General features: G+C 40.8%; 1 protein-coding gene across 13 annotated transcripts in view; it reads right to left on the bottom strand.

Moving 5' to 3' along the window:
• Positions 1-626: 626 nt before the first annotated feature.
• The window catches only part of Runx1t1 (RUNX1 translocation partner 1), a 152,429-nt gene continuing 137,959 nt past the window's right edge, over positions 627-15,096 (bottom strand). For all 13 annotated transcript variants that reach the window (XM_030253116.1, XM_006537568.4, XM_030253120.1 and 10 more), the window contains 2 exons: positions 14,443-14,633; positions 627-6,071 (listed from right to left, as the gene is read on the bottom strand). In XM_030253116.1, the coding sequence (XP_030108976.1) occupies positions 5,796-6,071; positions 14,443-14,633 (467 nt within the window). In that variant the 3' untranslated portion in view covers positions 627-5,795. The remainder of the gene's footprint in view (positions 6,072-14,442; positions 14,634-15,096) is intronic.

The following is a 15,096-nucleotide window of genomic DNA, read 5'->3' as shown; positions in this document are numbered from 1 at the left end:
TATAACCAACTGGGTTATTTCTGAGAAACTGGCAGCACATTTTCCAGCTGCAGATTCACAGTTGTATTTACAATTAATATTTATTGAGTGTTAATTGGGTGCCTGACCTTGTACTGGGGACTGAAAGGGGCTCCAGTTGCTCTTGATTTATGCAGGTACTCTTTGGACAGCTCCATATACTTCCACTGTCTCATATTCCTATAGGATAACTTGTCTCTCATCTTTTGAGTTTTTGGTGACACAGAAATTGAGCTTGTTTGTGACATACATTGAGAAAGCTCACTCCTAGACAGTGACATGTAGAACCCCAACCCTGTACTGTTAGCATTGGGAACTAAAAGTGGGTACTCGTTCACATACCCACTTGAAGTCTAACTTCCCATTCAACTCGTACATTTATTACAGTAAGTCAAGCATCGTGGCCTTAATAAACCCCCCATTGATTTCTCACATATTTATTTGGAAGTCTTTTAGGCAAATGTTTATTTAAATCAGAAAGTCCCAGAAGCAAAGGAAAAACAACTCCGGCCCTATATCCCCTTCTGTGTTTGTGGAAAATTTATTTCCTGGTTTTTGTCTGATTCATTTTTTTTAGTAATGCTGAGAAGAGATTGACCAGGGACCAGTTTAGGCAAGTACAACTTTATTCATTCACCTTGGAATAAAGATATAAACACCCATACAGAAAAGCACCTCTTTGATCATTTCTTCCCCTTCCATTTTGGGGAAATAACTTAGTGTTCTTTCATGGCAAACATCATTTTTATATTATCAAATACATCAATAACATTCTTTTAAAAAATGGTGCTCACCACCCAGAAGCTGCTGATTTTGCTCACATTCTTCATCTTAACTAAACTCATTACGCATTTGTCCAGCATATCCAGTCATACAAATATGTCACAGAGCTGTTTTTCAAGGACAGCTTATAAAGGGGCTACTTCAAGGCGACTCCGTTCTAGCCTCCATGTCTTCTGGTTTCTGGTCTGTTCCATTTTGAAAAGAAAAAGAAAATGTATCTGTACAAATAAGGAAAGGCTGGGCAGGCTTTTGAGTGGGGAAAAAAATTAACTACTTAATTAAATATTCAGCCTGTTTATTTTGTAGGGATAAGATATGCACTATCTAGGCTTTTAAACTCTCTCTGTCTCTATCTCTGTCTCTCTCTCTCCCTCCCTCCTTTCCTCACTCTGTAAAATAGGCTGCATTTCTCAATATCCTTGAAGAAGCCAGGTCTCAGGACAGGTATAGGGGCCTAGTTAGCATACAAAGGAAGCTGAAGATTACCCTCCCACTCATCAGCATCTCTGATGTCTCTGTCTCTTCAGATTCAGGCCTTGCATTTCCCTTTATCCCTTTAAACTAGTTTTTAGGCCATAGTGGGAATCTTTCAAGCAAACAAGAAGTTTTACCAGAATGTAGTGTATACATTCCTTTAAAAAAAATATGTTGTGTAAAGTACTCGAAAATTGACTGTGTTCCTAGGGTAGACCAATAGGTTCTCCAAATTCTAAGCTACTTTATAGCTAGTGCATGAAAAAATATATACTTATGTGTGTTAGATGGACATGGGTCTTAGAAACAAGTTGGACACACCATACTGTGTATTACAAGTGTACAAAACCAAGTGTGAACATGCTGGCAACATCTGATTAAAGGCAGTGAGGATCCAAGACGGATGGAGTGTCTTAGTGTGTACATCCTGCAGCTATGCATGGGAGCAACCTTCTGCATGTCAGAGCTTTAGAAGATGGTAAATGGACCTTTCTAGAGAAGGAGACCCCTAGACTATGCTCTCCTTTCTTATGGAGGACTTTGAGAGTCCTTCTACATTTGACTACAATGACCTCAGGAATGTCCTCTGTGCTCTATCATTCTCCCTCATCACTCAGGGATGAACTAACACATGTTAGAGACATACTCTGGAGTTGACTAGACTCCGGGCATGCTCCATGAAGAACTGCCCTTCAAGGCTAAGGTCCCTGAGTGGTAGCCTTGGCACACAGTAAAGATAAGGGAGACAGAATACAGACTTTTTTTTAAGCATTTTTATTACACAGTAAAGAGTACAACAATACCTGAATCATACTTTAAAGATTCACAGGTTGACAGACCATACATTACAGTCCAACTAAGGAAAAAAAAAAAAAAGGATAAACAAGAAACCACAGTTCGGACATAGTAGACTTAAAAGCTCAAGAGTATGCAGACAAAAGCGTGATGCCTAGCCCCCGCCCCCCAGTGTTAGTCTACCGTTAACTTGTGGCACGTGTCTGAATTAAGTATTGCACAACAACTTTAATTTTTCACAATAATGTCGCAGAACCCAAAATAATTAAAATAAAATTACTTCAAATCTGCATTTCAACAGTCTCCAATTTTTTTTTTTCTGTCCCTTGAGGAATTCGGACAACATGGAGTCGCTTTCTTTCCCTAAGTATTCCAGACATAGGCATGCTTTGCATAAGTAAACCAGCCTTGAAATTTTTAAATCCCCAAGACATGCACCTACACATTAAAAAAAAAAAAGTTCAGAAAAATAAAAATAAAAAAGACAGGTGGCCCTGTCACACACAGTCTCATGACAGAGAAAGAGAAAGAGAAAAGAGACAGAGATAAGAGATAGAGGACGCCCTATTCCTATCAGCGACCACCATTCAATTCTATCCAATGAAGATAACTTTTTTTTTAATGTGTAATACCTACAAATCAATACTCTCACATAGCCTGTATATAAGTGACAAGCAAAAAAGGAAAGTAACAAAAGTTTTCTTTTCTTTCTCTTTTTTAGGTTTATGAGGTCTGCATTGTTACCAAGAAGTGATATGGTTTGCAGCTGTATGACTTTTGGTATCCTGGTTCTTTTGTGCCCATTTGGTTTGACTAGACCAGTTTTTGTTAGCTACTGGTGCAATATACATGCTGTCAGAGGTAGAGTGAAACTTTTTGCCACTGAGGAGAATGTAGCAAAACAGGAGGAGAGGAAGAGGAGGAGGAAGAGGGGAAGGAGGAAGAGGAATTAGAGATAGAGCTCAGAGTTAGGGATTTTTTTTTTTTTTGTATTGGTTTTCACTCAGGGTGCCCTGAATTAAAAAGTAATGAGACGGACTGTACTAATCCTTACTTTACACACTAGTGTTCAGAATAACAGTGCTGTTCCACGTACATCACAGCTTCTTGAGATCGAGACGTGAGGGTATGACATACCTCATTTTTGGGATTATTTAACCCTTCGTAGCCTAGAACATAGAATAGCTCTAAGAAAGGACTGTCCAGTGTCACAAGCAGACTAGAAAGCAGAATGAGGTCAAAGGATTCTGGGAGCACCATGGTAAGATAGAACCCATTCAGAGCCTGCTTATGTGCTTCTCGTTGCCTTTAGCAGGTGTGCTGGCAGATGGACTTCCAACATGCAGATAGATATAGATGCATTTATTTGCTCATCAGAACTTCCTAAATTAAAAGGCCATTGAAAAGAAAAAAGAAAAAAAAAAAAAAAAAAAAAAGAAAGAAAGAACACAACACCACCGGAACAAAATCAAAACCGACTGGTATATGAAAATATGGGGGAAATGGTTTAAGAAAAATCTTAGATTTTCGAGACATAAAGCAAACCCAGGAGGATTGCCTCTATGCAGATAACTTAAATACAACCACTTAAAACTGTATCCAAGGGCTACATTACCCGCTCCCCTCCCCCTCCCGCAAGCTAATGGATTGTACTCAATTTGTAAAGAAATGCCTGGTGTATGGGTATGTGGAGAAGTGTCTTCCCAGCCTTGTCAACTTTGGTTGTCTACACAGCCTGCAGCACTGCCGACTCTTAAAGCACACAACCACATCCTGGGCTAATGTGTTTCAAAACTAACCAGTAGTTCTGGTCTGGACCCTGGACAACGAAGGGTTAATGGATTCACACTGAACATGTTCAACCTGCTGATCATTTGGAAAGTACCACTGGTGCTTTTCAAAGTTCCGATTTTGGTCCCTCAGATCAGTCTTTGGCTGATTTCCCTTTTGTAAGAACACTGTATTACCTGGCACTCAGCAGGGTTAAAGCTGTTCGTCTACACCTCAGCATTTGGAGCTCTAATGATTTTTTTCATTTTTTTTTTGTAAAATTAGAAATACTTAAACAACCTTACAGCAATATGCATGCACTGTCCTTTTTTTTTTTAAAGTAGGATATCTTATTTTATTTTTTTTAAAAAAGTCCCTAATAATTTCTTTTCATAAAAAAAGGATAAAAGAAAGAAAAATTCCACTACTACTCTATGCTACAGCTAAAATTGGTGAAATGGCTCTAGCATATTTAAAAAGTTGGTTTGAAAAAAAGAAAGCATGCCTAGGGAGTCATTGTGACAGTGCAAAATACATTTATGTACATCCCTCTTAAAACATCCATGTGCTAGCATTCCATGAAGCATGCTGGTTTCCAGGAAAAAAAATCCTATAAGAGAGTGAGTTAGCAGCTCCAAAAGATAGCTTTTTCTTTTCTTTTCTTTTCTTCTTTTCTTTTCTTGAGGACAACCAAAAAAGTTTTTTTTTTCTTTTTTTTTTTTTTTAACTACTAGAGAAATATCACTAATACATACAGATATAAAAGCAGCATAGAAAGATACAGGTTTCTCACCAACTAGGAATAAAGAGACTAAATGTGGGCATATGGGTAAACTACAACGCATCTTCACATTTGTCCAACACATTTACAAGAAAAACACCATTGGGAAAACCTCACAGGACAGAAGTGTTTTAATACCAAGAGAACTACTAGATTTTAATTAAAAATCCAAACAGGGTGGGGTTGAAAAATTTTGGAAAGGGGCTGGAGCTGAAGCCACCATTTTTTTTTAAATTAGTTTTCAATATAAAATGAATGAGCTGGAATAGACCCAATGTCTTAGTCTGTGGAACCTTGCAAAAGTGAAGAAATGTTGAAGGGTTATTTAGGGCAGCTGGCTGACTTGGAAGCTGCCAGAATGCTAATTAACTGCAGGCTGAGTCTCTTAAGTGTGTGTGTGTGTGTGTGTGTGTGTGTGTGTGTGTGTGTGTGACTATATATATAAAAAGGAGCCTTTGTATTATGGCATTTTTTTTTCTTGCTGCTGTAGTCATACACCGCACTGGAAATCATCTTTCATTTTTCATTCTGTTGACCTGGATATTATTATTTCTTTTTCAGAAACAGGAAAAAAAGGACCATCTGTGTCTCCTTCCAATCTGCTGCACATCTGCGCGTTTTGCAGCGGGTCTTCAAAGTTCAGTTAGCAACCCACAGACGCCATTCATCTTCTTGTTAAAATGTCTACTTCTGTATCCACCGCTCATGCCCTTGAGGAATTGCCTCTTTTTTTTTTTTCCATTATTGTATATAAAGAACACTGTGACTTTTAATATTAGCATTTTTGCTTTCAACAGCAATTAGCAATCTCTTGGTTTGCTGTTTGGTAAAGCACTGGTTAATGAGGTCATCTAGTTTAAAATCCCAGCTACTTGGAAATAACAGGGAGGAGGTCAAATCTAGCATTTCACGTTATATTCTTTCCTCTCTTTTCAGTTCTCTAAAGAAAAGATATCTTTGTTATCCACAGTAAGTCATTACGACCCGTTACTGGCCTCTGTGTTCTACTATCGCCTCAAAGATACAGTTAGGTTCTCTCTTGCCGAAGTACTGAAATAAGATAGATAGTTCATCTATAAACAAACAAACAGAAAAGGGACTTTGAGCATCTGAGGATGAGGAATTGCTTTCGTGTTGGTTGTGGTGTCTTTCCTCTGACAGTCTGAGTTTAGGTCTAGCGAGGCGTCGTCTCTATGGTAGAGGGGGTTCCCGGGGTGGTAGACCTCGGAGTGGCTGCTGGTGGTGTGTCCATTGGGCTCCCAGCCCCACTGCTGGGTGTGACTGAGGAGCTGACAGCGGGCGTGTCTCCCTGCTGTGGGGCCTGCAGGGTCTGTCCACAGATGTGGTGATGCTTCTCCCAGTCTTTATGCTGGCAAAAAGAGCCACAGTATCGGGCCGTGTTACAGCCGCTGCACGTCTCACTTGCTTTCCGGCCACAGTTCCAGCAACTCTGAAGGAGAAGGAGAGATCCCAGGTGAATATTCATGAAGGTAAACATCTAGTAAACAGGGAAGGCATCACTGCTCCCACATCTCCAAGAGCTACAGAGACAAAATGGACGATTCAGAAGACCCTGGCTGAACTTCCAGTCGCACCACAGCCCCACCCTCTCCCTACCTCTCCAACCTGCTGCCCTTCTCCCTGTCAACGCCCCCATCCCGCAATACAGGAGTGTGAGACGTTGCTGTGTTCCTCTCCAAAGGGTCATAGCTCAGGCAAGCCACCCTGATGAGACGATGCTGGGACATAAAGCGCTGCCCTGCCCTGGGTGGGCTACCTGGTTCCTACCAAGGTCTTTGGCTGATGGCCGTTCATCACATTGTTCACGTTACTGTTTCCTATCTATGCTAGCAGGAGGGACCCAGGCACCCTTCTGATTCAGACTTCACTGCTAGCATGCTGACCACACCTCCACGTGCCCTCCTAGCACTTTCTCACACACGGTGCTCTGTCACCCATATGGTCACATGTTAACATGTACTTCCAAGCAAGGGGAAACTTTCTCAGTATCTCTACTGGAGATACTGAAATGTCTCGATTCAGTCTCAATTGTCTCAATTTTCTGTCAGCAAAGACTATGGCATTGATGAAAATGGCTGATGATCTTTCCAGTGTTTGCCAGAAAAATCCCTTCTTCCTAGATTTGGCTTTCTTCATATGTAATTAATCACCTACTCTGTACTAACTACAACTTCTATTTCCCAACTTTTCTCCTTCTACCACCAATATTATAATGTCTAGATATGCATATACTACTCAGGGATAGAGGCTTTCTCTTTCTGGATACTAACAGGAATCACAAAGGAACTACAAGACCACAATATTGGAGTCAGTAGACCATAAGAAACACAGAGCATTCAGTACCCTGTTCTATCCCAGCCCAGACAGGCTAGAGCAGAATAGCGGTTCTTTCCATGCTATGCACTCAGAATGCCTAACAACCAAATGCCAGGTTAATCTTAGAATTGCATCCTTTACTTCAGCAAAGATGCTCAAAAAAAAAAAAAAATTTGGAAAGAGAACACATGAACTGATACCTAATTTACTCTTAAAAGATGAGAAATCCTAAGACTTGGTGAACGACTGTTCTACTTGGATACAACGTTTCCCAGCTGGTAGAGTTGCCCCCTTGCAACCTGGGGAACTTAGAATGGCAGAGAGAACTGGGACTTAACTATGCATCAGGAGAAGGAAACCCTGGCTCCGGAACACCAGCTGCCAGCTTCATGTGGCATCTTGCAAGACATGAGAAAAGCAGGAATGAGGTTACCTCTGAGATTTACACGCTAAGATAAACACCTCATGAATTGGAGCACAGATGTCCTAGAGATGCAAGAACACCTGTGTGGGAGGATCTAATGGAAGCAAGGGCACAGGGGTGGAGACCAACTGTGACAAAACTCTCAAGGATGCTTCCTGCAGGAGAGACAGAGCCTCCGAAAGCCATATCAAAATGTTCATCTCAGGAGGAAAACATGTTTCTAGTTCCTTAGAAAGACTAATTCTGCTGTGAAAAGCTGTGTCGGGTGGCTGTAGCCTTACATAACTAAGCTTTCTAGGACTTCCTTCTGTTTTTGCAGGAACCAGGGCCTTCCACAGGCTAAGCAAGTGTCCGCCCACTCAGCTACATCCTCAGCTCTTGTCAATGGCTTTGATTATTTTCTTGCAAAACCAGATCTTTAGTTAGAGTCCAATAACCCACCTGGCTGACAGTTATGGTTTCATCACAATTAAAACAGATTTTAAAGTAACAACTCAGATTTTTGCAAGGTTCCTTACTGTGTTTTCTGTTTATTATGGTTTCATTATGGTGAAAGTATGTTTAGAGACGGGCTCATGAGCTTATTAAAAACACAGCCAAAATGTCACACCGTTCCCCTGATATGTAGACTATATAGGGTTTTTCCAGGAATTACATTAGCTGGGTGATCTGGAGCCTACAAGGGGATTCTGGAGCCTTTCAAGGACAGGAAACAAAGAACTTGAACTCTGGTTTCAAAACTTCTAAAAGGACCAATGAGATAGCTCAGTGTGTAATTCTATGTTCTGTGTAAGTTGAATCTAAGTACACATGTACATGGGTAGATATTGTGGTACATCCAGATGACCAGGAGGTAGAACATACCTGGTGGAATATACCATAGCCCCAGAAATTAGATGGATTTTGCCTCAATGTGATGGAAGAAGAAACACCACTCCTGAACACTGTTCTCTGATCTGCACAGAGCATGCACACATGCACACACACACACACACACACACACACACACACACACACACACATTCATTTTTGAAAACATTCAGCTCTGTAACCTTAACTCTTAATCATTCATAAATTTCAGTGCTAGGAAGAAAAGCACAACAGAATCTCAAATCACACTGAGTTGATATGTGAATGTTGTTAGTTAAACAAATCTGTAATGGATAATTAGTACTACAACTTATATTTTTCTAGTCTGATTAATTTAAGATGAATGTCTCAAGAGGCCAGGTTTGTTAGTTCACACCTGCAATCTCATCACACATGAGGCTAAGGCCAGTCAGTCCTGGGCTGTTCTACTGGGATCTTGAAAACCCATTCTCAAAAGAACAAAAATGGAAAAGAAAATCATGTAGGTGCACAAACTCTGACCATCACTGTATTTGGAAGCCTTCCTCTCCCAAACTTAACTCTACCGAATTACATGGATGATGTTTCCATGGCGTTGTCAGTAAATGTGGGCCTGGCCCAGCCTTCAAAGCTCGAGGTACAACACTATGCACTCAGAGAGAGGTTTCCTTCTGTGTGGTTTAGCTTTCAGGAGATTGCCAGCTGGGTCCTGGAACAAACTCAGCAAATAAGCGATATTCCTAAATTACATCAGAAAATCCCAATTAGGGAACAGAGACCCAAATCCAAAACAATATTTTAAGGAAATTAAACATCTAATCTGAGTCAAGTGGCGTCTTTAGGAAATACCCTGGTGTGAGTCCTATCGTGTTTTGGCAGAGGCACATTTTGGCAGACTCCAGGGTGGTAACTGCCCAGTACTCAATGGCTCCTTCAGATTGAAATCAGATGTACGCAACATTCTCAATTTAAACTGATTAAACACACAGACTAAACCAGGTAATTACAAATGCATGTGCTGGAGAGTGGAAAGAGGAGACAGAACGGGGACTTCTTTATTTTTTAAAGTGTTTTCAAAGATGGGAACAATTTTAGGAATAAAAAAAAAAATGGAGCTGAGCCAAATACAGAAACAGATGTTTTGGATAGGAGAGCTGCGAGAGCTGAGGCCCCTTGCCTTAGCCCTTCCTGGTTCTGATCTAAGAGTTAAGGGCTCTGGTTAGTTTTACCTCCAGCTCCACTCTAAAGTTCTTTGGTCCCTATCCATTTACCCCCTACCACTGAGGGTAACAGCCTTCAGGTGTAGGAAGGTGAAACAAAGAGCAACTGAATGATCTAGCAGGATTAAAATGTCTTAAAAAGTTGCATGTGTTTTATTGCCCTTAACACAGCATTGCAATGAATGTGCAGGGAACTTTAGTACATCCTCAAGTAACAAAAAGCCAAGTCAACCAAACAAAAAACCCACACACATCCTCAAGCAACAAAAAGCCTAGTCAACCAAACAAAAACAAAACCCAAGACACCCAAACCCTCCAAAGTGGATTCTTCTTATACGTTTATCAGAAACCACGAAAGGCCATTTGTATCATATTTCTCTTGGATAACTCTACTAAATTTCCTGTCTGTGAGTACAAATCTAGGCAACTGATGCCTAACAAGCGGTATAGACACTGAACATTTCATCTGGAAGTGGAGGAAGGCATGTGTAGTGGTTTAAAGAAATGTTATCTCCCATTGTCTATTTAGGGCATCTGACCCCTCAGCCCCTAGAGTTGGTAGGGCTATTTGGAGTGGTGGCCTTGCTGGAGAACGTGTCACTGGGAGTGGGCTTGGAGAATTTAAATCCTCCCTCTATTTCTAGTTTTCTTTCTCTGCCTCATGCTTGCGGTCGAGGATGTGAGCTGTCAGTTTCCTTCCCTTGCACCCATTCCTCTCCGCTCATATGCCGAGGAAACCATAAGCCAAAAGAGTCGCTATTGATCATGTTGCTTTAGCACAGCAATTGGGCAAAACTGCAGCACTGGAATGCAGGTGACGAATCTAAGGCTGGATACAAAGTTCCTTTTTGCAAAATACACTAGGCATATCTTTATATACAGATATAGCAAGAATGGATGGAAGATTCTGGATGCTGGAGTTTCGGAGCAAAGATTCAGTTCCTTCTTATCTTATCAGTAATTCTCTTTGTCCCTCAGGCAGGAAAGCTCTTTCCTTTATCTTGTTATTTAGAAAAACAGAGAATAATCTGGCCATGCTTTCAGCAAAAGGCACCCCTCCTAGTCATCAATGTCGAAAATTCTTTTTCTGAGAGACAAAAGGTTTTCTCTGGAATTATTGTCCGTTTTACTAGGTCTTATCTGTAACTGATGCTTAAGACATTTAAGTAAAATTGTTCTACCTAAAATTCCACAAATGTAAAGGGCTGGCTCTACTACTAGTTCTACAAAAACAAAACTCTATAGAAGCAACACCCTGACTTGAACTCACACTGTGAATTCAACCACATCTTAGACCTGCATTGCACTCGACCTTTTAAAATCATGCTTATGGATATTTTGCAGTTCAGGACACAGAAACCTTAAAAGTTGAGCCCTCCTCAACCCCATCTAGCTGGTACATAGGCTGCTAATTAAACACTCTTTTCAAAATGTCCCACTCTGCCAATGTCAGATCCTTTCGGGGGTCCCACTGTGGCCCCACTGGTTAGAAGACCACACCAAGATGTCACAGCAGCTAACCACAGGCTTCAGAGTCAGGGCAGCCTGTGTTTCATTTTCAGTGCCACTGTTGAGTGATATTAAAACCATAGGCAATTAGCTTAAGCTCTTGGAGCGAAACTAGGAACTCTAGGATTGCTCAGAATTATGCCAGGGCTCAGTACAGAGCCTGAGGTCCTGCACACACAGCAAGTGGTCAGCCTGGCTCCTTCCCTTAGCACTTGCTGGAATCAAGATGGAGGGTCAGTTCCTGTTCCAGACACAGTGCCCCTGTACCACTAGATTCTGAACGCTTGCCCATCATCCAAATCAAGTGCCCTCACCCAAGGCATGAACAGCTACAAGGAAAGAACGTCCTTAGTGTCCAGGAGCATCTCCTCCATCCTTCCTGTCTTCATGCAGACTCCCTAAAGATTCATTCCATCTTTTTAATTCCCCTGTGGCGAAACGTCCACTGACTTTTGGTTTGCAGAAGGCTAATACTCTGTGCCTTCCATTATAACGTTTGCTTTATTCCCTTGAGGCGTTTGAGAGGCAGAGAGCTGTCTCCTCCTTTCTAAGCTCTCTATACCTGATGGAGTTTCCACAGTCTCTCCAAACCAATGACCCAAACCTGCTTCTTGTGTGCCTATTGCCTCTCCAGGCAACACTCCCTGCCTGGGAACCCCCTGTTCTATATGGAGCCTACCTCCCTCTAAAACCGAAAGGTGAGTCTAGTGCCATCCAGGTGAGTCACTGGTAGCACATAGTCCTAAGACTGGGACATTTTATGTTAATTCTGCTTTCTTTAGTTCCTATAACTACTCTAACCAAATACCACAGGCCCTACTTGTGGTCTCCCCCTCCCTCTCTCCCCAACCTCCTATTTCTTCCTACATCATGGTTGATATTCAAATTTCCTTGTCATTGTCTTAGTTGTGATGTTATTAGTTTACAAGATTAGAGAATTGTGTATCAATAATTGGAAAATACTAGTATATACTTGGTCTGGGGGGAAAAAATAACCTATTGCCCTGTGGCTACCATGGCAACTTGGGCTGAGAACCAGCTCACAAGTACCATCTAAGCCATGGAACAAGTGTCCTACAACATCCAAGACTCAGCTTTCTTATCAGCAAAGCAAAGCAAACAACACTATCTCCTCAAAGCTAACTCCTAGTAACAGACATCCTCCAACAAGGCCACACCAAATCCTTCCCAACAGACCCAGCAACTAGGGACCAAACATTCAAATGCATTTAAGAAATGATTCTAAAAAGAGGAACAAAAATCAATATCTGTTATACTTAATGATAATACATATATTATCATTTCAACCAGTTTCTTCCATAACCAGACTTTTTTTTTTCTTAAAAGAAAAAAAAAAATCACAAATTATCTAAAATGCCTTATTTGTGGTCAATATAAACCTTTTTACTTTTATTTTAATAATAATAATTATTATTATTGTTGTTGTTTTTTCGAGACAGTGTTTCTCTGTGTAGCCCCTGTCCTGGAACTCACTCTGTAGACCAGGCTGGCTTTGAATTCAGAAACCTGCCTCTACCTCCCAAGTATTGGGATTAAAGGCATGTGCCATCACTGCCTGGTGGAAATTACAAACCTTAAAAGTATAGGAGAGAATCCTGAATTGTAAGGAATATATATATATATATATATATTTAATGGAAGGCCTCATATTTCTGACAGATTCCTCACCTGATGGACCAGTCAACATAAGAGTCAGAATGGGTCTGCCCTAGCCTGAGGATACCAGAGCCCTTCAGGTTGTGTGGGAGGAGTCCTGGTAAGTTTTGTCAACCTGAACTTGAGGTCTATATAATACAAACACCAAGACCAGTGTCAAAATCATACTGTTTTTGGTTTTTTGGCATTGCTTTATAGTGTCTTATAATAAAGACACTAAGTATTCAGAGACTGAAGGGCTCCAGCGTACTACTGCCTGAATGTAAATATACTAACTTATTTCTTTCCTAGGTATTTGTCTTTAGAAGTCAACCCTCTACAAATACTCTACATATAAATATAGGCTTAGGATGTTCATGTGAAAGTAAAAATATATAGAGGTTGGTATGTGTGACTCATACTATCACCAAGTTGTACAAGCTCTCTTCAGAAGACACTAATCAACTCCAAAAAAACAAAGTCCGTATAAATCTTAGAGGCAAGATGCCAGTAAAATTGAATTTCTGTCTAGTTTAATTCAACAATGGAAAAGTCAGCCATTAAAAGGCAGATAAACTTCCCTTTGTCCCCCTCTTCCTGAGAAACTTCCAAATGTTGAAAATCAATTCCTTTTGTCTCCTTGTTATTCATCTGCTACACATTAAATAGAAACTCTGGGCACTGAGTGAGTCCCGCAGGGTCTTTCATCTGCAGAAAAGCCTGCTACAAATTAAATTCTTACTCTCCCTCACAAATTACAGATACGTATTGTAGTAGACCATTGATTTATCAGTCTGTGCCTTTGCTAGTTCCGATTTGTGAGACTAGCTAATTGCAGTCTTTTATCTGGAGTTATTTTGGAGTTGAAGATCGTGTGCTATATTAATTAACATAGAACAATTCTATGCTGTTCTGACTCTGTAAGCCATATTTTTAAAAAGCATTCTGCCACACTTTCGTTTATTTACTTATCAGTTCCTTGAATCACTGGGCCCTGAATGAGCACATGTGTGTGGGTGTAAATGTGTAGAAATCATTATAGTGGAATAATAGTTAATAATATTACTCAGATAGCAAAGTTATGTTAAGACCACTATAGTGGTTATGATAGAAGACATGAAAACAAAGATTATACGTAAAATCTTTTAGAGATATTTAAATCATCCAGACATTATTTTGGCATTGGACTTCAGGGTTTCTTACTAAAGTAATTTTAATGCCAGGCATCAATATGACTTTGGAGAACATGAATTTCACATTAGGCATTGGGGTTCAGTTGGTAACATGTTTGCCTCACAACTAAAGACCTGAGCTTGAACTCCCAGAACCCACGTAAAGCTGGACAGGACAGTGCACACATCCATATCACAGCGTTGCACTGCAGAGATGGGACATGGAAACAGTAGACGCCCCAGAAGTCACTCCCAACACATGTGCAAAGGGGAATAAGAGGCCCTGTGTAACACAACGCAAGGAAGAGACCAACATGTAAGGTTATCTTCTGACTACAGGACATTTGCCATGGCATACATACATCCCCATTACACACACATCATACACATGGATCAAAAGACTTTCACATTAAGTTTCTATTACAAAGCACATCACAATGCAACTCCTCAGTTAGAGAACTTTCTTTCCAAGTGGCTAATAAATAAACAAGCTTGGATCAGCCCTAGGTCAGTCTACCAATGCCTGGAATTTCGACACACTGTTCTAAGTTTTTCCCAGCGATCTGTCTAAAGTCCAGTCTCCACTTGCGTTTGTGAACTTCTGGAATCAAAACCAAACATTCTATCTTTTCTTTTCAAAGAAAAAGCCCTTACCTCACTGGAGTCTTCCTGCTGGTTGATGACTGCTAGAGCATCTTCTGCTGCCTGCCTCTTCGCTTCAGCCACCGTGCGTTCCATCTTGGCTCGCTCCGTGGTGATCATGTCATGGGCTTTCCTCTCTGCCTCAGACACGGCTTTTTGCAGCTCCGTCATTGCCTGTCGCTTCACCTCATTCACAGCTTCCTCTGAGCCAGACCAAGGAACAGAATATCTCTGGGTTAGCTTAGCACCATAAGCACCCATCCCTTAACAGAAGTTCATAGATCAAACCCAGCTCTCATCCAAATAGCTGGGCAGTTCTGACTCTCTAAGAACAATCTGATCTTTTAAATTTATCTAGGACACCAAAAATGAGAATTCTTTTGGCATGGCCTTGTTGGGAATATTTTTAATGCTTATATATTTACTTAACTTTTCTCCCACAATTATGCCTCCAGAAATGATTCTGGGCCCCTTTAAGGAGCAAGAATGTCCACTTGGAACTTGTATGTGTCATTCAGACGCACAAGGAACTGAGTTTTTAGCCTGACATGGTGAATGCCTATAATTCAGGAATTCAAGGCCAGCCTAGGCTACACAGTAGGACCCTTTATATAAAATAAATAACGGAATAGATGGTGCAGTTTAACTTTTTCTTGTCATTTCTTG

The sequence above is a fragment of the Mus musculus genome, chromosome 4 (assembly GCF_000001635.26).
Source record: "Mus musculus strain C57BL/6J chromosome 4, GRCm38.p6 C57BL/6J".
Lineage (NCBI taxonomy): Eukaryota > Metazoa > Chordata > Mammalia > Rodentia > Muridae > Mus > Mus musculus.
The sequence above is the reverse complement of the archived record's forward strand: the minus strand, read 5'-3'. Positions and strand labels throughout refer to the sequence as shown.